The sequence below is a fragment of the Ovis canadensis genome, chromosome 21 (genome assembly GCF_042477335.2).
Source record: "Ovis canadensis isolate MfBH-ARS-UI-01 breed Bighorn chromosome 21, ARS-UI_OviCan_v2, whole genome shotgun sequence".
In the NCBI taxonomy this organism is placed as follows: Eukaryota; Metazoa; Chordata; class Mammalia; order Artiodactyla; family Bovidae; genus Ovis; species Ovis canadensis.
This window is the reverse complement of record NC_091265.1, coordinates 43,908,156-43,928,978: the sequence shown is the minus strand read 5'-3', so window position 1 is coordinate 43,928,978 and position 20,823 is coordinate 43,908,156. Positions and strand designations below refer to the sequence as shown.

General features: G+C 44.4%; 2 protein-coding genes across 10 annotated transcripts in view; one reads left to right on the top strand and one right to left on the bottom strand.

Annotated features, from left to right (window-relative positions):
* Positions 1-5,705, top strand: part of SIAE (sialic acid acetylesterase) — a 38,103-nt gene extending 32,398 nt beyond the window's left edge. For 4 of the 9 annotated variants that reach the window (XM_069565672.1, XM_069565669.1, XM_069565668.1 and 1 more), the window contains exons 8-11: positions 1,289-1,446; positions 2,409-2,601; positions 5,036-5,151; positions 5,607-5,705. In XM_069565672.1, the coding sequence (XP_069421773.1) occupies positions 1,289-1,446; positions 2,409-2,601; positions 5,036-5,151; positions 5,607-5,658 (519 nt within the window). In that variant the 3' untranslated portion in view covers positions 5,659-5,705. Of the gene's footprint in view, positions 1-1,288; positions 1,447-2,408; positions 2,602-5,035 lie in introns of all 9 variants that reach the window. The other 5 variants (XM_069565671.1, XM_069565670.1, XM_069565666.1 and 2 more) reach the window with 2 other exon arrangements.
* Positions 5,706-9,079: 3,374 nt separating this feature from the next.
* TBRG1 (transforming growth factor beta regulator 1) lies at positions 9,080-20,758 on the bottom strand. Its single transcript, XM_069565674.1, has 9 exons — positions 20,336-20,758; positions 18,443-18,513; positions 17,229-17,461; positions 16,505-16,641; positions 16,061-16,207; positions 12,423-12,520; positions 12,083-12,193; positions 11,558-11,700; positions 9,080-9,417 (listed from the first exon to the last, which is right to left on the bottom strand). Exons 1-9 carry the CDS (start codon positions 20,483-20,485, stop codon positions 9,272-9,274), a joined length of 1,236 nt encoding a protein of 411 aa, XP_069421775.1. The 5' UTR covers positions 20,486-20,758; the 3' UTR covers positions 9,080-9,271.
* Between the last annotated feature and the right edge of the window lie 65 nt (positions 20,759-20,823).

Here is a 20,823-nt window from a genome sequence, read left to right as displayed (position 1 = left end):
CAGTGGATCTTTTTATTGCCATTTTCTAGTTTTCATGACATTTCATTGCGAAGCCCCACCACCTTTTATCACTTCATGTGTTAAGGCCGATTTGCATAGGAGAGTTTAATAAGAATCAGTGGTGGGGAAAATGTACTCTTTCTTTCAGTGGGAGAAACCTCACGACCAGGTGGCAACAGGGCATGGGTGCTGGAACGTGCGAAGGACTGGGGTCTTTGATGAAGTCTGCTATGTGCTCAGGGGCAGATGCTGAAGCTGAAGCTCCAATACTTTGGCCACCTGATAGGAAGAGCTGGCTCTTTGGAAAAGACCCTGATGTTGGAAAAGATTGAAGGCAAAAGGAGAAGGGGGCGATAGAGGATGAGATGGTTAGAAAGCATCACTGACTCAATGGACATGAATTTGACCAAACTCTGGGAGATAGTGGAGGACAGAGGAGCCTGGTATGCTGCAGTCCATGGGGTTGCAAAGAGCCGGACACGACTTAGCAACAAGGGCAGAGTCCTCTCCACTTCCCTACAGAGCTTTGCCCTGTGTTGTACACAGATGTGCAATAGGTCAGTGACCTACTGTTTTGTAACGGACGACCTCAGAACTTTGGGGCTGACAACAGCAGCCACTGCGTTTGCTCCTCATTCCATGGGTTGGCCAGGCAGGGAGAGGTGGTCCCCCAGAGCGGCTCATTTCTGGTCTGGAAAATTACCCAGGCTTGCTTGTGTGCCTGCAGCTGGAACTGAAGGATCCAGAATTCACGTGACTGGACCTTCAGCTGGGAAGGCTGGGACATGAACGCCTCTCTCCTCATTACCTTCCAGTTCCCAAGGCCACTGTCTCCACATTTCTTCAGCAGGGTAGCAGCACTTTTGTTCCGTGGCCATCTCAGGGTTCTGAGAAGATGGAACCAGAAGGCAAGCACTCCTGAGGCAGAGACTCAGTAGCTGCTCACCATCACCTCGGCTGCATGCTGTTTGTCAGAGCAAATCGCAGGCTTTAGCCCAAGTTCAGTGCAAGGAGAAATAGACTCCGGGTCTTGCTGCGAGGAGGGGGCTGGAGGGCGGAGTTCCACCACGGCTTGTGGGATGAGCAGTTCAGCCATGAGGGTGAGAGACTCGGTAAGAACGTGTTGGATCAGCCTGTGGGCGAGTGAGTGAAGCAGAAGCAGGGTCTGCTTGTGAAAGACTCCAGTGTAGGTTTCTTTAAACAATTTTTTTCTTAGTGATTTTCTAGCTCTTTTGAAGTGCAGGTTTCCGATGCAGTGAAGTTCTGATGCACAGTGTCTACCTTCTAGTTATCTTCCTATTTGTTTGGTGAAGCCCTGAATGATGGACTTTCCCAGATCCGTTGGCATCAGACAGCCGACTTTGGCTACGTCCCCAACCAAAGGATGCCCAACACCTTCATGGCTGTCTCCGTGGATCTCTGTGATAGGAACTCACCTTTTGGCAGGTGGGTGCTTCTCGGGCTCTGCGTGAACAGTAATATGTGTTCTCTGTGGCCTTCTCTTGATGTTCACTTGTGAGGGGGCCTAAGGAGTGGACCCTAGAAGCATGATTTAACCACCATTCACACCCTGGATGTGCTGCAGTAACTAAAACCCCTCCCCACGGCGGGGCCTCGATGCCACCGAACCTTATTTCGTGTTGACACTCCCATGTCCAAAGAAGGTCCACCGAGGGGCTTTGCTGTCATTGTCGTTCACAGATCCAGTGGCAGAGGCTCCGGGGGGATCTGTGCTTCCACAGCTGCCTGACGGTCTCATATTCACAGCCAGAGGCTTCCACCCGAAGCAACACAAGTCTCTTCCGCTCACGTTGCACTGGCCACAGCGAGTCCCGTGGCCATGTCTATTGTTAGTAAGAGTAGGGAGTGGAATTCCACCACAGACTCAGAGGAGGACTAGCGGGCTGTTGGTGGACAGCCCCGAGGACTACCGCCTACTAGGATACCAGGGAGTGGCAGTGTGACCTGGAGCCCAGTGCAGAGTGTCCCGATTACAGTAGGAGCTTGAATGAATATTTGTTTTTTGAAAGAATGAATGTTTGTTGAGTTAACACATAAAACCTGGAGGGGGCCAAGGAGTGAAAACCTGATTCAGATGTAACACTTTGAGAACTTTGAGTGCTAGACTGAGAGCTCTTCTAGGTTAGTTCCAAAGTCTGCCCTCCCTCCCTCCTCTTCCCTTATTCCTTCCTTCCAGGCCATCAGTTATCTCAGGGTTGTTGACTCATAGAAGACCCGTCTGTGGTTACAATTCACCATTTCTTTTAGGCTGACTAGCCTCAGGTCACTGGCTATTAGATTCAGTCTCACCTTCTTAAAGGGTTCTTTGTATAAGATTTCCTTTTTTTTTTTTAAAGTGACTTGTTGAGCCCAAACCCTAAGTTCTCTCCCGGTTCTTTGTCCTGTAGCATTCACCCTCGAGATAAGCAGACGGTGGCCTACAGGCTGCATTTGGGGGCCCGTGCCTTGGCTTACGGGGAGAAGTTGATCTTTCAAGGACCACTGCCTCAGAAGATAGAACTCCTGGCCGACAAGGGGCTGCTCAACCTCACATATTCCCAGCCAATCAAGGTGCAGAGGCGTGACGACAAGATATTTGAGGTGAGAGCTGCGGAAAACAATAGGGGTTCATCCTGCGTGGGGATCAGGATTTCCTCCACACCGAGGCTCTTCTCTAATTATATACGAGGTGGGTCTTGGTTGGTCAGGGGCTAAGTTCACTCAGAGTGACGGGTAAGCAGCTCTTGACTCATTCACTTAGAGGCAATTTTGATGGGACAAAAGCTAATTTAAAACTTAAATCTATATTAAATAAAAAATATATAAATGTTACAAATCTTTTTATTTTATAAAAATATATAATTTTGTTTAAAATTTATAAAATAAACTGAACAATTAAATTAGTTAATTAAATAAGTAATTAAAAATAAAAGATTATTAAAATTAATTAACAAATGAATTTGAGTCCATATTTTTTTTTCAGATTTTATTTTTGTTTTACTTTACAATATTGTATTGGTTTTGCCATACATCAACATGAATCCGCCACAGGTGTACACGTGTTCTCAATCCTGAATCCCCTCCTCCCACCACCCTCCCCATAGCATCCCTCTGGGTCATCCCAGTGCACCAGCCCCAAGCATCCTGTATCCTGCATCAAACCTGGACTGGCGATTCGTTTCTTATATGATATTATACACGTTTCAGTGCCATTCTCCCAAATCATCCCACCTTCTCCCTCTCCCACAGAGCCCAAAAGACTGTTCTATACATCTGTGTCTCTTTTGCTGTCTCGCATACGGGGTTATCGTTACCATCTTTCTAAATTCCATATATATACGTTAGTATACTGTATTGGTATTTTTCTTTCTGGCTTACTTCACTCTGTATAATTGGCTCCAGTTTCATCCACCTCATTAGAACTGATTCAAATGTATTCTTTTTAATGGTTATTAAAAAGATACTCCTTTTGTATTTTCCCTCCCAGAGCAACCATTTTTGCTCAGGACAGGTAGCATTATTTGTGGGTACCTATTTGAAAGGAAAGGATCCTGGCTGCACAACATTTCCCTCATCCTTGGACATCTTTTTTTTGGTCACACTATCCTAAATTCTGATTTTGAGTTTAATCTCTCCTTTAAGAGATTTAAGTGTGGTGATTTGCAGCTTAGTTTGAATTACTGTAATGGGCTTCCCTGGTAGCTCAGCTGGTAAAGAATCCGCGTGCAATGTGGGAGACCTGGGATCCATCCCTGGGTTGGGAAGATCCCTTGGAGAAGGGAAACGCTACCCACTCCAGTATTCTGGCCTGGAGAATTCCATGGACTGTAGTCTGTGGGGTCGCAGAGTCAGATATGGCGGGGCGACTTTCATTTTCACTGTAATGGAACTTTGTACTTGCTTCTAATACCTGGTGAGGATCATTTCACTGCGGAACTGGGGCTGTTGATGAAACAGCTTATTTAGGAGTCTCCTAGGTTGAGGCTTCCTTCCTTGGTGGCTCGGTGGTAAAGAATCTGCCTGCCGATGCAGGAGACTTGGGTTGAATCCCTAGGTTGGGGATTCTGATCCCCAAGAGAAGGAAATAGCAACCCACTTCCAGTGGGTTGCTATTCTTGCCTGGGAAATCCCACAGAGGAGCCTCGTGGGCTACAGTCCATTGGGTCACAAAGAGTCGAACACAACTGAGCAAGTCAACAACATCAACAAGGCCAGGGTGGTGACTAGAAGCATCCCCAGATGGAATATTTAAATAAGTGTCTTTGGGAGTCCTGAGGCCCTTAGGCAGTGGGGGGTGGTGAGTGAAAAGAGGGCATTGGAGGGACAATGAAAAAATGTTGAAGACAAACTGTAATTACACAAGAGATCATGGGGCTGTTCCTCTTCTGGAATCCTCCTGCCCCAGGTGCTTACTTAGCACCTAACTCCACTTAGCTTCCTTGGATGCTGGGTTTTAGGTGAGTCCCAGCTCCCTGGAATCTGTGCATTCTGAGTTCCCCTCTGTAGTCAGCTGCTGGCAATCTGCCCACTGCCTGGCCCTGGAGTCGGAGTTGGGGCCAGGACAGATTTGAACCTTTGGGAACTGGGTATTTTAATACTCCCTTCACCAGAATCACTTTCTGACTTGAGAACAGCTTAACATCCACAGTGTGCCCCTTCCTCTTCCCCCAGCTCCACTGGGAGCCAGAGAGCAGCCCAGAGGCTGGCTTGCTCACCCAGATTCCTGCCTGATTGGCGGGAGGACCACAGGAAGATTGTTCAGGGGAGCCTTTCCTAAGTGCTTCCTGTCTCCATGCTGTCTTGTCTCTCTCAGTAATTTGCTGTTTTATTTCTTGATCTCAGCTATTAATCTTGTAAACTTTTATTGTCGATCTGTGGCTGATAACCAGACCCAGTTTGTCCTGGTTATTGTAGAAAACATGTCCCTTGGCCAAGAGCAGCCCCCCTCTCCCTTCAGGCTGTCTGCAGAGCAGACATCTCTTGGTACATCCTCCCAACTATCCTAACCGTTCCTGTTCGTGACGCTCCTGTTTAGGTCGCGTGCTGCAGTGACCGCCAGTGCGAGTGGCTTCCAGCTCCCATGGACACCTTTTCCACCCAGACCCTGGCCCTGAGCATCACGTCTTGTCATGACAGCCCCGCTGCTCTTCGGTATGCCTGGACCCCATGGCCTTGTGAATATAAGCAGTGTCCCCTGTACCACCCCACCAGTACCCTGCCAGCTCCTCCCTTCATCGCTCCCATTACAAACCTGAGCCCTGGCTACCACAGCAGGACTGCTAAATGATTTCATAGCAGTGTAAACACGTCTTAGACACAAGTGTGGATCCTTTAGATTTGGGCATTTAGGAGTTTAAATGACAACTACTGATTTTTAATGGAAATTAATCAAACTGCCTCATTGAGAGCACCCGGCTAGCACATGGCTGTTTCCATATTCTGAGATGCTAGGGCTGGTAGGCGAATGGAACGCTTGCCTTCTGCCCTCAGCCAGGCCAAGTATCCATAGTAGACTAATTACCGACTACAAACAAATTGAACCCGTGTCCTTCACTTCCTTCATTATTTGGAGTGAACAGTCTTTAACACTTTTGTGTTACCTCTAGACAGTGGAAACTCAGGATTGGAAGAGATTTCAAGGCTGTGGAGGCGGACTAGCATTTACGTGTTTGTTTTTTAATAAAATCTGACAAGTGGTTATCAAATTTCTGTAGTTTCCATTCTAAGCTTCCCAACAGTTTTTCCTCATGTGGAACTGAAATGTTTCTTCTGGTACACAACAGTCTTTCAGAGAAGTGAAGATGGCCCTATTTTGTGCTCAGCCAAAACTAATTCTGTTCCTTCAGTCTAAATGATAATGTGAACGTTTAAAACAAAGAAACCACAACCACGTGCAGGGATTTGGGGAGGCGAAAGGACGGCCTTGAGGCGGCAAGAGAGGGTGAGGTAGAGCAGCCCGTGCAGGAAGCACATGACCGCAGAGGTCACGGAGGGCAGATAGCGCTACTGGGCTCTTGACAGGTAAGAGGTTTAACAACGAAAGTAATCCAGATGGGAGATCAAAGAGAGTCTGAAAGTAAAGCTACATGACAAGCATTTAGAAAAATAATCCAGATGGGACAAATGTGAAAGAGGGCTTTGGTGTATACTGTTGAGAATCATAATGGTGTTTACTGGCTGATTAAAAACAGCTGAAGGCACTTGATAATTGTCATCTATTAAGAAGCTGGAAATAAAACTAACATCCTGACTCATGGGTACACATTGATCTCTACACAGACCTGGGTTTGGAACAGGCTTGGAAATTGTCCTTTGAAGCTGAGAAAGGAGCGAGATGTGTCTGCGAGTAGTTCCCATTGTCCTAATGTGAAAAACAAGCACAGCGGCACGCGCATCACTCGCCACACCTGCCCCAAGGGGCCCTAGTGTAACTGAACAGCAGGAATGCTTTGTTAGTGCCAGGATTTTATTTAAAATTTTATTTTTTAATTTTTTGGCTGTGCCACACAGCAAGCAGAATCTTAATTCCCCGACCAAGGATTGAACCCTTGCCCTCTGCAGTGCAGTCTTAACCACTGGACTACCAGGGAAGTCCCAGTACCAAGATTTTAGTTAGCAAAAACCAAAACAGCTATGCAGCATGCAAGGAACTTTGGCTCCTTGGAGGACTTCTAGTGTACAACTAACTCCTCATTCCTGCACGTTGGCCTCTGATTCATTTGACCTTACAGAAACCACAAACCCTGCACCAACTCCTGAGAAAAAAATCAATCTACTGTCTACCCCCAACATACAGGTGCTCAGTAGCTGTTCTAATCTGGAAGGAGCAAGAGACAGCCAAGAGCTCTAGGCCTACATTCCCTTCACCCCTAGTAACCTAGGGTACACCGTATAATTGGTTAGGTTTAGGTAGTGGATATCTTCATGCAAAGTCATGTGAAAATTTATTTTTAATGGATGAATAATTTAAAACATTCTGTAGGAATTCAGTTTACTTCTCAAATGAAAATAATACTGTTTGAAAATGAAATTTATGATCACTGTAGACGACTTGGATGCTAAAGAAGAGTGTAGGCAAGTAAAATCACTCCCAAATTCATCATCTGGACACAGTGTTTTGGTGAATATCACTTGATTTGTTTGGGTCACATTTTACATACCACTACACCATTATTATTCTGTAATTGGTGTTTTTGACTTATTCTAACAAAATAATTTTCCTAGGTAAAGTGAAAAGAGATTTCATTTGCTTCAGTCTGTGGGTGCCCCATACTTTAACCAATTTGCCATGAATGGACACAGAGGGTTTTAAACTGTGATAACTGTTACATGACAACATCATTCTGCACTTAATCTCTTAGGGTCCTTAATGTGAACTAACAGGTTTAAGGATAAATACGTTTAACATTTTAATACCTACAGCTTAACCCTTCCAAAGGATTCAACAGTTGACATTCCCACCAAGGTAGAGTCCCATATTTCCCCCCTATTCTCACCAACATTGAATACTGTCAAAGTTAAGAAATCTTTAACAATCCAATAGATGAAAAAAAAATATGTGTATAGCTAGGACAGTATTTTTTCAAGTTATTTAAAACAACAATTCATAGTAAAAACACTTTGGATCATTCCACATATCCCCATGTGTACTAGTTGAATTCAACCTTTCAGCATGTGATGCATCCCAGTATGTTCTGTCTTCGAACTTAATTTTAAAAGATGTGGGTCTTGACTGCCAAAGTTGAAAACAACAAACAAAGCTGAGATTTGTAGTCTGAAAAACACTTCTGGGGAAGCTACAAATGAATGCTTATTGAAGTAAACCACGCACTGACTTATGGACTCCCCTGTGGCTCAGCTGGTAGAGAATCCACCTGCAGTGCGGGAGACCTGAGTTCCATCCCTGGGTTGGGAAGATCCCCTGGAGAAGGGAAAGGCTACCCATTCCAGTATTTTGGCCTAGAGAATTCCATGGACTGTACAGTCCGTGGGGTTGCAAAGAGTTGGACACGACAGTGACTTTCACTTCACTTCATGTACTACCTTATAAAAACTTTTTAATATCTTTCTTAGGATGAAGCTCACTGTGAACTTGTAATTAACTTGGGCTGTAACAGAATGGGAAGATACAGGTTTTGTGCTAAAAGCAGCAGATACCATTTCTGTGTTAAGTGCAAATGGGTTCTGGCATCTGATGTAGAGAAATAAGAAAAACGAAAAACATCCAACAGTTTTGAGTGACCTCCTTTCTATCCCTGATTTGCTATTATCCATATTTTATTTTTGCACTGTAAAAGTTATACAAACTTGTAAGACCATAATTAAGAGTCATAAAATCAACATTAGTCACTTTAGCTTCTGATACCTTATGGTAGCCAGTGTAATGTGCTCTAAAGGCTGCATTTGATCCATCCCTCTGCTGTCCAGATACAGTCCATTAAAATGCCAGGCCCCCCGTTTGTTTTCTCCATTAGTGGCTATGGATTGTAGCACAGTGACAACCCAGTTCTCACCACTCCTTCCCCATCCTTCTATGTCTGGCCTCCTTTGGTTCCTTCCATTCCAGCCAGTGCTGGTTCCTAGCTGATTGAGAGTGAATCATCACACAAGGTACGGTGGAGGTGAACTGGCTGGGCTTCAGTGATAGGGTAAGCCTCTACCTTAATGCTCTAAGTGGAGTCCAGAAAATTCTGTTATATAGAATCCAGTGTTATTACACAACTAATGAACTGATGGGGTGAGTCTTGTGGAGGATGGGAACCAATCATGTTATTTCTGTTAGTGTGTGGCTTCAATGCATTCAGTGGAGCCACAGAGGGGATGTAGACAAGGCTAGAGATGATTTTTTAGATCCTTTTGTGAAATGTGAAGAAGATGAATAGTGGGCCTTAGACTGGACCTTCCAGCTTGGGGATGAGTAGGATCTGATTCTGATCACAATGACATGAAGATAAAGTAGCAGCTGGCTGCAGGGGCTGAGACAGTCAACGACCCAGGCTCAGATCAAGGGTGGAGGGTTGTCAGAAGGTGTAAAATTCTGATTATATCGTGATGACAACAAGATGAAAATAAGCAGAACTGTCATCAGAAATTTATTACTAAAAATAAAACCAAGTTGAAGTTTTTCCCAGGAAAGCTGTCAGAACCTCTGCGACAAAATGTGTTAATTTACTATCTTCTTCACTCCTGAGTTGCTGCCTTCTTCTATATAATCTAATTAAGCCAAAATACCCATCCTGATGAGAATGATGTGGTATCGATCCCTTTTACTTCAATCTGAAGACTGAGATGGGCTACACGGTGATGGAGACTTCAGGTGCTGTAGGTGAGCATCTACCAAGGGTTCATGGGTCAGGAACATGGGTTGGTAAGAAGACACAAAGGCGGTAGGCTGAAGCTCTGGGAGATCCAAGGATCCTGGAGAAAAAAATTTCTTAAGTTCCAGTGCTGCCTGGGAATCTTAAGAGACTGGCTTGATCAGACACACAGATATCCTTTTAATTCTTTCAACTCCTTCACATCTATCAGACCAATTCTGCCCTTGTTTGATAAGACAGGACAGATATTTACTTTTACAATGAAACAAACTGGCTGAAATACAGCAAGTGGTGCTGGGAAAGCTGGAGAGCCACATGTAAATCAATTGCAACCCTAGACCCTACACAAAAATAAACTCAAAATGGCAAAGACTTTATATAAGATACGACACCATAAAATTCCTAGAAGAGAACACAGGCAAAATATATGACATAAATTGAATGTTTTACGTTTTCTTAGGTCAGTCTCCCAAGGCAAAAGAAATAAAAGCAAAAATAAACAAATGGGATCCAATCAAACTTAAAAAGTTTTCACATAGCAAAGGAAACCATAAAATGAAAAGACAACCTATGAACTGGCAGAAAATATTTACAAATGATGTGACTGACAATGGTTTTGTTTCCAAAACATACTAATAGTTCATACAGTTAAAAAAACAAACAAAACAAAACCCAACTGAAAATGAGCAGAACATCTAAACAGACATTTCTCCAAAGAAGACATACGTATGTCCAACAGGCACATGAAAAGATGCCGCTGCTGCTGCTAAGTCGCTTCAGTTGTGTCCGACTCTGTGCGACCTCATAGACGGAAGCCCACCAGGCTCCCCTGTCCCTGGGATTCTCCAGGAAAGAGCACTGGAGTGGGCTGCCACTTCCTTCTCCAGAAAAGATGCCTATCATCTCTAATTATTACAGAAATGCAAATCAAAACTACAATGATGTACCATCTCACATTAGTCAGAATGGCCATCATTAAAAAGTCTACAAAATGATAGATGTTGGAGACTGGAGAAAAAGGCACCCTTCTCCACTGTTGATGGAATGTCACTGGGTGCAGCCACTGTGGAGAACAGTATGGGGGTTCCTCAAAACACTACAGTTACAAACCTGATCAAGCAATCCCACTCCTGAGCATACGCCCAGACAAGCCCATAACCAGGGGTGTCGTGCGCACCCGTGTTCACAGCAACAGCATAGCCAAGCCACCGATGGCTGAGTGAATGAAGGTGTGGCATGTAAACACACACACACACACACACACACACACACACACACGGCGATATAATGCAGCAATAAAAAAGGACGAAATAATGCCATCTGCAGCAACATGGATGGACAGGTTATTATACAAAGTGAGGTAAGTCAGAAAGAGGAAGACAAATTCCATATGATATTGCTTGTATGTGGAATATAGAATACAACACAAATGAACATATCCACAAAACAAAAACAGACTCATCGACATAGAGAACAGACTTGTGGTTGCCAAGGGAGAGGAAAGGATTGGGAGTTTGGGATTAGCAGACTAGACATGCAGGCTAGTATATACATGGATAAAATGTATGGATATTTTATGGATGGATGGATAAAAACCACCCATAATGGATAAAAAACAAGGTCCTAGTGTACAGCACAGGGAACTACAGTCAATATCCTGTGACAAAACAGAATATAAAGTGTGTATGTATAACTGAATCACTTTGCTGTACAGCAGTAATTAATAGTGTAAATCAACTAAAATGTTAAAGAAAAAAAAGGAGAAAACTGTGGCGGAAATAGATTAAGTAACTTGCCTAAGGTTACACAGCACAGTGGGCAAAGACAGAGAAGTTAATTCTATTTTCTCATTTCTAGTCCAGAGCTCTCCCTATATGACTCCCATGCTGGATCCTCTGATCACTCCACTCATTGGTGGGGGGAATCCATGGAGCACAGGCAGGACTAAGGCCATGGATTTCCTCACTACGTTATGTTTCAAGTCCCACAGTAAACTTCCCCTTAGAGGTCTGCTGAGGACATCCAGCTTAGAAAATGAACTGCCCTAAGTTCTTGGTGAGCCCTGCCACCCCAGGATCTCAGCCATGTCTTGAGACTTCTGCTAGGGCTACCTGTGGCTGGAGCAGGGAAAGCCCTTGTCACTCACTGCCCAGGTCAGTGGGATACTCGGCGATGAAGGAAGAGGGAAGGCAGCCTAAAAATGGTCAACTTTCAAACCAGAAGGGAAAAAGAAAAGATACCTTGTAGAATGGGATCACTATGATCTTCATCGAAGGTGTGTCTCTGAAAGGCTGCAAAGCTTGTAGCTATGTCGTTCTCTAGCTGTTCTTGTGGTGGGGGGCTGTCTCCAGGTTTGCACACATCAAACTTCACCCACTGGTAACTGCAAGACCAAAGGGAACATTATTGAGTCGTCTTTTGGCTGTTAACAATCCATTCGTCCCTCCAAAGGGATCAGGTATTTTTTTCTTTAGGTCTCTCCTATTTATATACTGGAAAAACAGATTGAAAAGCACACAGACAGGCGTCTCTAGTGACACTTATTCTGCAGTACTTCCCCATCCGTTTGCTGTCATGATGCACACATATGGTGAGACCCTCACAACAGCGGGGGACCGTCCCCAGGCCGCAGAAGACAATCCTGTGCCTTGTGTACAGAAGCAGCTCAGTAAGTAGATGAGCAAGCAGAGCGGTGACCACCAGTTTAGTCCCTGGCCCACTGATCATGGAGCTTCTTTCAAGGAAATGGATTCGACCCCACTTACTTGACACATTTTCGAGCTCCTGGACAACTCTGGATCAGGTTGTGGATGGTTGGATGAGAAAACCCAAAAAAGTCAGCTCCAGACGGATGCAGGTTGGGTATTAGTTTTCCCCTAAATGGGAGAGAGAATTTTTGCTTGAGAGCTGAGAGATGAGTATGAACACACAGAGTAGTCTTTCCTGACTTGGAGAGTCTGGAGCCTGTAGCCGCCAAGTTACACCAAGGACACAGGCTAGCTTTCTATACAATAAGGGCTCTCTACTCATTGAAAGCAAGAGAGAAGGTCTCACTGTACCCCAACTGACCTTTCTAGCCTGCCTTCCAGTTACTGGTCAACTTACATAGCCGCGCTGATGGTCTTGAGTAGCTCTGCATGACAGGCATCAGCAGAGGAGCTGATGATAGCATTCTGGGGGTCGTCTTCAGGAACAATTTCAAACTGGGAAAGATAAAGGAGCAATGAGCCCAGTCTTTAGGGAGAAGGTGGCAGAATCACACTGCTGCTACTGCTATTCTTCACTCTGGAACCTGAAGCAAGGTGTACCTCTTGTTTAACGGTGTCTTGGCTGTTAGACACTCCAAGCCATAAAACAAAGGTTTTTCAACTGTTTGATTCTACACCCTTTGTTTAACTACTGTCCAGAGGGCAATGCTTAATTTGTTCCATACCTTTCCAGATGCTTTCTTAGCCACTAACATATTTTAAGCTATAAATACAGATGATATTTTACAACAAATAAGGTTGTTCTCCACATAATCTTACGTTGATTTTACAATATCTAGGAAGAGATCTAGGCCATTTTAACTACAAATCCCCATTTCACGTCATTTTTTGAGTTGCAAAATATCTTGATTGTTTATAAAAAGAAACACTTAGATCAAAATTCTACTAATACTGAGGAATTTTTGCCAGGAAAGTATTTTGTAACAAGTGTGATCTAGCTAACAATTCCCTGACAAACTTTCTATACTGTTTAAAATACTTTTGACCAAAAAAAAGAAAAAGAAAATTCTTTTCTGTAACAGGTTCTATATTTAGTCAGTTAAATTCCTTGATCAGTTTTCTATAAAGTTCAGTTAAGCAGTTTCCAGTCTTTCAAAGTTTGATCAAATTATTCCACACAGGATTAATCTATTTTCTGTATATCTATATATATACACTCACACACATACACACTATATATATTTATATATAGTATATATGTGTCTACAATTATGTGCATTTTTCATTTTTTTTTAAGAATCCAAAACAAACCTTACTGAGTAGCTTCTACTACTGTTAGTTTTCTTCTGTGGTTATTATTTCATGTGATTCAATCTTCCTGTGTCGAATTTCAAAGCTCTTTAGATTTTGTCAATAATAAATTATATTGTCAGTAGTTTCAGTCAGAATGGTTTTGTTATTTCAATGACATTTGTTGCAAATTTAACATTCTGATGGTTTATACTGATTTCTCAGCTAACTCATGAAAAAACTGTGAACAATTATCTTTAAATATTTCAGGGTTGCTCTTCTATTTGATATTGATCACACCAATTCCAATCTTTTATATTGTATATACACTTATATATCCTATCCAAGCAAAGCAGTTAAAAGCCTAAAATGTATTATTTTGGTCTTGGGAATCTTTCTCTACTTCATTCTTTTAATTGTTGTATAATATTACACAAGGTGGATATATCTTAATTTTTAACTGTTCTCCTAATGATGGCTATTTAGGCTACTTTTAAATTCTTGCTATTGCAAACAATGTCGCAATTATACTGTTACATGTAACTCTTCTGTTCACATTTTAAGACATTCCAGAATATCTAGAAGTATCCTGGACCAAAGATTCACACATTAAAATTGTTGATACTACCCCAGCAGCCTTCCAAAAAAAGGAACTTTACAATTTTCACTCCTACTAATGCCATTTGTACTTGTTTTCCTAAACGCTGGCCAACATTTGCTATTATCTGATATCTGCATATGAGAAAAATAAGATTTTTGTTTTGTTTTCATCTCCCTAACTACGAGTGCTGTCTGCTCTCATCGACCATCTGCACTGTTTCTGTGAAATACCTGTTTTTTTTTTTTTCATCTGATTGCTTTTATATCTTAGACTACAAGAGCACTTTATCTGGATTTTAATCCACTGTGATATGTTTTCTTCTTGTTTGTTGCTTAAGTTTTAACTTTGATTATGGTAGTTTTTACCATTCAGAAGTGTTAAAAATTTTAATAGTCAAATCTGTTACTATTTTCCATCATGGCTTCTACTTTAACATCTTGCTTAAGAAAACCTTTCCCCTCACCCTAGGACTATAAAAATATTGTTCTGTGTTTTAACATATTACAGTATAGAACCTTCTATGAAGCTAAAGCAAGTAAAAGTCATACTCGCATTTATAGTCAAATAGATGAAACAGAACTGTCTGGAAACACAACAAAGTATTACATGTATTTAGTATACATTAAAGGTGTCACTTGATGTCAGTTAGGGGAGAAAAGGAAAGCTTAGTCTGTAGAATTCTCTGGGCCAGAATACTGGAGTTACGGGTAGCCTTTCCCTTCTCCAGGGGATTTTCCCAACCCAGGGATCAAACCCAGGTCTCCCGCACTGCAGGCAGATTCTTTACCAGCTGAACCACAAGCAAAGCCCACTTCACTTCACTTCAAAGGTGTCACTTGATGTCAGTTAGGGAAAAAAAATGAAAGCTCACAAGGTACCTGAAAATTCTGTCTGGATGGATTAATGGCTTAATAAAAGAAACAAAAAAACCCTACAGAATCTGTGTTTTCAAAAATACTTTAGCATTTGTCTTTCAGGGCTCCTTGGTGGCTCAGACGGTAAAGAATCCGCCTGCAATGCAAGAGACCCAGGTTCAATCCCTGGGTTGGGAAGATCCTCTGGAAAAGGAAATGGCAACCCACTCCAGTATTCTTGCCTGGAGAATCCCATGGGCAGAGGACCCTAGTGGGCTACAGTCCATGGGATGGCAAAGAGTCGGACATGACTGAGGAGCTAACACTTCCAGAGGAAATTAACGACCAGCTTGTTGGTTGCCATTTACATTCTATTAGGATTCTGATTAGATTTTCCTTAAATATATAGATTTGTTATAAACACTGCTACAACATCAAGTCTGTCCGTTAAACCACTTTCTAAACAGAAATGCTGCATGGCCAAGGTCATCAGAACTCTCAGCTGCATTTAACAGCCTTCTAACAAGGATAGGAGCGATGCAGTATTATCCACAAGTGGCAGGCAGGCTCTCAGCTTCTGCTCCAAGCTTCCACCCTATTTTCCAGCCATTTGCAACATCATCAGACAGCAAAGCCTGCAACTCTGACAACAGTCTATCTTCCCCAAGGATCAGAGGACATGGTGTGGAAAAATGAACCGTCTTGAACCACAGCACTGAGAGGACGCGCAGTCAGGGATTTCCTCGGTAGTCCAGTGGTTAAGTCTGCCTGCCAATGCAGGGTCACGGGCTCAATCCCTGGTCCCAGATCTCACATGCCATGCAGCAGCTAAGCCCATGCGCCAGAACTATTGAGCCTGAACGCCTAAAGCCCGTGCTCCACAAGAAGCCACCGTGATGAGAAGCCCGCACATAGCAATGAAGACCCAGTGCAGCCGAACATAAATGAATAAATTAAAAAAGAAAAAGAGCGTGTGCAGGCAAAAGTGAATACATAGTTTCTCTGCTGCCTCCATTTTGGTTCCACCTCAACTGGCAGAGTGTCACACTAATCTTCCCTGAGTGTAAGCCTGCACTCCACACACGAGCAGTTTGGTCAGGCCTCACACGGTCACCAGTAATGTGAGGAGCAGGACGGTTTAGGGGAAGGGGTGTCAGTCAGGGAATCAAACGGATGCAGATTCACATCCCGGCTCCATCACCTACTGGCAGAGTGCCTGTCACAGAGAAGGTTCTCAGAAAAAGAGGGGAAAAAGAAACGAAACCCAGCAGTTATCCTTAGGGCGGGTACCTGAGGCTGCGTGCCACCGTCCTTGATCTGACAGGTGTACAAACATTCCTGGTCCGGACTCCGCATGCTGGCATAGACCCGAGTGCTGCAGTAGCCCACGGGGTAGATGGCAGTCTCGTCATGGAAGCCAGGTCGGTCGGTGATGATCTAGAAAAGAGAAGATCCCCCCAACTTGCCACTGAGGTCGCTGGAGAACTGAAAAGCCCAGGGTACTGTGGAAGCCTCTAGAACCACCTTGGGGCTGAAAAGAGTGACTCAGATCAGAGAGACAAAGAGCGCTGGATGTGCAGCCGATGAAAACAATCTGCTTTCCTAGGGACTAGAGGTTTTCAGGGGTTGGTCTGGATCAGCAAGGGACTGCTGCTAATGGGAACAGGGAGGGAAGGCTCAACCCCGCTCCCGAATCTCTGCTGCTCCTCTCTCTTGGTCGCTGGGCTCACTCACCTCCCCCAGGCTATACACTGTTAGGCCCCCCAGTCCGATGGGGAACACAGGCCGTCCTGAGGGGTCCAGGGCAATGGGCTGAACCGGCTTGCGAGCACCTGCCTCCATTTTCTTTTTCTTGGATGTTTTCTTCAGAACTGAAACGCAAATCTGGGGTCACCCACTTTAGGTCCCTCCCAATGCTGAGGGGAAGGGAAAAAATTTACATGATGCTAAGAGCAATGAGACAATCCTGGTTCTATGCACACACTGAAAGGGCAAATGGGGCTCTTCCCCAAAGCCCTGTTTATCTTTCTAACCCACCCACCTGGCTGTAACCAATTTCAGCATCAGTTCTTAGGATCTAGAAGCCTTATATTTTGTAAGGCTTCCGGCTTCACTTATAAGGTCAGCAATTTCCCAAGCCATCCGTGTGCTCAAAGGCCACCGAGCCCATTTCCCTGCCTCTAGGAAAGACTGAACTGGAGGCTCCCAGACAGTTTGGAGTGTAGGAGAAGTGGGGGAGGCGCTGAACTGCTCTCATTATGTTTAATCAGGTCTAACCATGATTCCTCTACCCGGAGTGGCTCGAAGACACTTGGTTTTCAAGGGCTTTTACCAGGGGTGCTTAAGGACCAGTGAGGATTTACATCATCTCTGTAGCCGAGTGTCTACTAGTCAGGACCAGGTTCTTTTCATTAGTTGCTGAGCCACCAGGACAACTGATATCCTCTCCCCAAGGTACCTTCCAGTTTGTTGTTCTCTTTGCCTTTTTCTTTTTTCTCCTTCTTGGATTTCTTCCCAAATGGTTCTTCAGCCCCAGTGCTCGGCCCAGAAACTGGCCCAGCTCCCTGGAGGGTTCCCACAGAGCTGGCCACACTGTAAGTCAGAGGCAAACTGGAGCTGTGGGAAGGAGCTGCAGCCTGTACGTCCCCTTCAGTTAAGGCCTGTAGCTGGAGGAGCTTCTTTAGCAAGTACCTGAGGTTGGGGAGGAAAGGGAGAAAGGGTATGAGCTGCTGTTCTGTCTCAATTCCATATTTTATTGAAGTACTAGGAAAAGTCAGAAGTACATGCAAAGATGATCACATTCACAAAAGTAAAGTTCTTATTGAACCCTGGGAAAAACGAAGCTCCAGAGGATAACACCTCAAGAAGCTAAGAATAAAGGACTACAGTGCATCCCTTCTGCATATGGAGAGCTCTTCTAACTGGATGCTGGAAGATGTTAGGCTTCCAAAGGGCACATATCATGAGCTGCTCACTCAGGGTACTCAGTTCAGTTCAGTCGCTCAGTCGTGTCCGACTCTTTGCGACCCCATGAATCGCAGCACGCCAGGCCTCCCTGTCCATCACCAGCTCCTGGAGTTTACTCAAACTCATGTGTATCGCACCAGTGATGCCATCCAACCATCTCATCCTCCGTCATCCCCTTCTCCTCCTGCCCCCAATCCCTCCCAGCATCAGGGTCTTCTCCAATGAGTCAATTTTTCACATGAGGTGGCCAAAGTATCAGAGTTTCAGCCTCAGCATTTCCAACGGAGACTGGTCTCCTTCAGGATGGACTGGTTGGATCTCCTTGCAGTCCAAGGGACTTGCAAGAGTCTTCTCCAGCACCACAGTTCAAAAGCATCAATTCCTACAAACTGAATAAATATTTGTAGGGAAAAAAATGTAGCTTTTAATTCCCTGGCTTTTATAATAGCAGAGTTATAATAAGATTACTTATTAGATGTGGTCAGAGGGTTTTGTCAGAAAGATGGAGAGAGCTGTTTCATCATCAATAGTCTAACATGACCTGGGTTGCTATGAATCAGTACCACAGGCTGTGAGTTTCTCTGGACCACACTGGTGGCCGGTGCAAAGTAGAAAAATCTTGATGGAGGAAAAACCCCCCAAGGGCACCAACACCATATCAATCACCAAAAATGTGATTCTGAACACAAAGTGACCCCAGCTCACCGTCTCTCTTCTTTTGCTTTAAGAAATTTTTCCTCAAGACGAGCAATTTCATCACAAATAGCAGCATTTTCCTTGAAGAAAAATTTGGAATATAATCACACAAAAGGAATAAAAGATCAAAGTATGCTGAGAAGAGGAGTTATATTCCAAACCAAAGAGCTATGTGTTGCTAGGGAGAAGAGTCAGTCTACACTGCAGACAGACTGTAAAGAAACCTGTAAGTAAAGGTAGGGCCAATTTCTACTATGGGCAGAGTAGTAATTTGGAAACTGCACCACCTTTGAGTGAAAAGGGGGAGTTAGTAATGATTTTGCCAGTACAATACAGCAAAGTAGGGTGTCCCAGAAAAATCAACACATATGGTCACCTTAATTAGGGTAGCCTTCAGCAGTGAGAAGGCCATACTGCTCAAATCTATAGATACTTTAGCTTAACCCTTATAACCACGGGGAATGTCCTCATTCCCAAGTGCCTTGACTCTTAGGGAGCTTATAAAGCAACCTAACCCAAAGCAAAGCATACAGTAATGAACCTTAAAGAGAAAAATCTGGATGGAACAAAATCAAGTCTAGTCTGTAAAATTTAAACTTCACAACCTATTTATATGTATTCAAGCATCATCTTTCTTTACTGATGGCTCCATTCATCTCCCAAACATGAGTCCTGAGGGGACTGTTTCAATCTGGATGTTCCACAGTTGGAACCTCAAATGTTGAACGATCAAAACAACACCTTTTTTCTTCACAAAACTTTCTTCATGGGTCTGATGGAACCAATAGTCTAATTAATACAGGTGCCAAGCTTTAGGTACCGCTAATATTTAGGGATAAAAGAAAGGCAACATCAATTAGATACCAAATCCTTTAAATTCTGCTTTTCTTCTCTCCAGTACACATAGCAGGTGGCAAATAAATCTCCTCAGAATAAGTGTTCTAATTTCCAAACCTTTCCTTGGGCGTCCAAAAAAGCTAAGAGATGTTCAAATTTTGGTATGCAAAGAGGTAAGGTGTTGATTCACATGTGGGAAGACATTTGAGATACTTGCTATCTCCAAGCACTGAGCTGAGCTTGAGCAAGCCACAAATTCGTCTAACAGTTGTGGCTGGCAAACCAGAAAGAGTTCATTCATTCAATAAACCCGCTGCACCTACAATAAAAGATCAGCAGAAAACTCGGAAGACTCACAAGAGATCAGAAGCGGGGACTATTGAAAGTTTCATATGCCTGTTCAGGGAAGGGGGTCTGCTGTGGGTGTGTGGAGTGCGTGGCAAACAGGCTGCGGTAATGGAAGTAACAAACTACAATGAGGTGTTTGACTTGTTGGAGTCAGGGCTCTGCCAGAGTTCTCAAGTTTCTTTGGAGAACCAAAGGCATTTCCAAGGATTCTGTGGCAGAAATGAAGTGGCTCAGTCCTGCCCGACTCTTTGCGACCCCATGGACTGTAGCCTGCACCAAGCTCCTCCATCCATGGGATTTTCTAGGCAAGAGTACTGGAGTGGGTTGCCGTTTCCTTCTCCAGGGAATTTTTCCGACCCAGGGATCGAACCCAGGTCTCCCGCATTGTAGATAGATGCTTTACCTTCTGAACCACAAGGGAAGTCCCAAGGATGACTAAAGCTTACTGACACATCTTCTAGGTACTGGCCCCTTAACTTTCCTCATTTAATCTTCATTAACTCAGCAAGGTAGTTAGTTATTAGCGCTCATTTGTAGACAAGGAAACAGAATTACAGGAATTACGTAATTCGCACAAGGCTAACAACAAGTAATGTACCCTGGAAGAGCTAACAATCTATTAACACTGCCACTCGGGGAAGGGGAACAGTTCAGGGAAAGATTTCGCGAGTTAGGAGGGGCTAAAGGTGGAGAAGGCCCGAGCGGCGGCATACTTACAAACACCGTGGCTTTCGCCGCTCTGCGCAGCCGCAGGTACTTGAGCCGGTACTTTTCGTTCTGGCTCTTCTTCGGGAGCTTTTTCATCCTGGCCTTGCTGGACTGCAGCGGGTCTCGCGGCGAGGAGGCCAGGCTGCCCAGCAGGCTCATGGTCCGGCCCCGCTATGGGGGCTCCAGGGCGCGGCCTGCATCGGCCCTTCCGCTGAGGAGCGGCCCTCAATGCCGGCTTTGTCTGGGCTGGGCTGGCGGGAGGGGCCCTCTAAAAAGCGACCTCTCTGGAAGGTTCACCAGGCGCCTGGATAGACCAGGCGACCCAGGTAACCTAACCGACTCCAGGCACCTCCTGCACTTCCGCGTCTGCCTCGGAAGTCAGCCGCGACCGGAGGTTACGTCACGGCATCAACCTCACGTAACTTCCGGTGCTGGGATCCGGGCGGTCTCTGCAGGGCGAATCCGCGGCTCGGGAGGCGGGGCCTGATGAAGAGGGA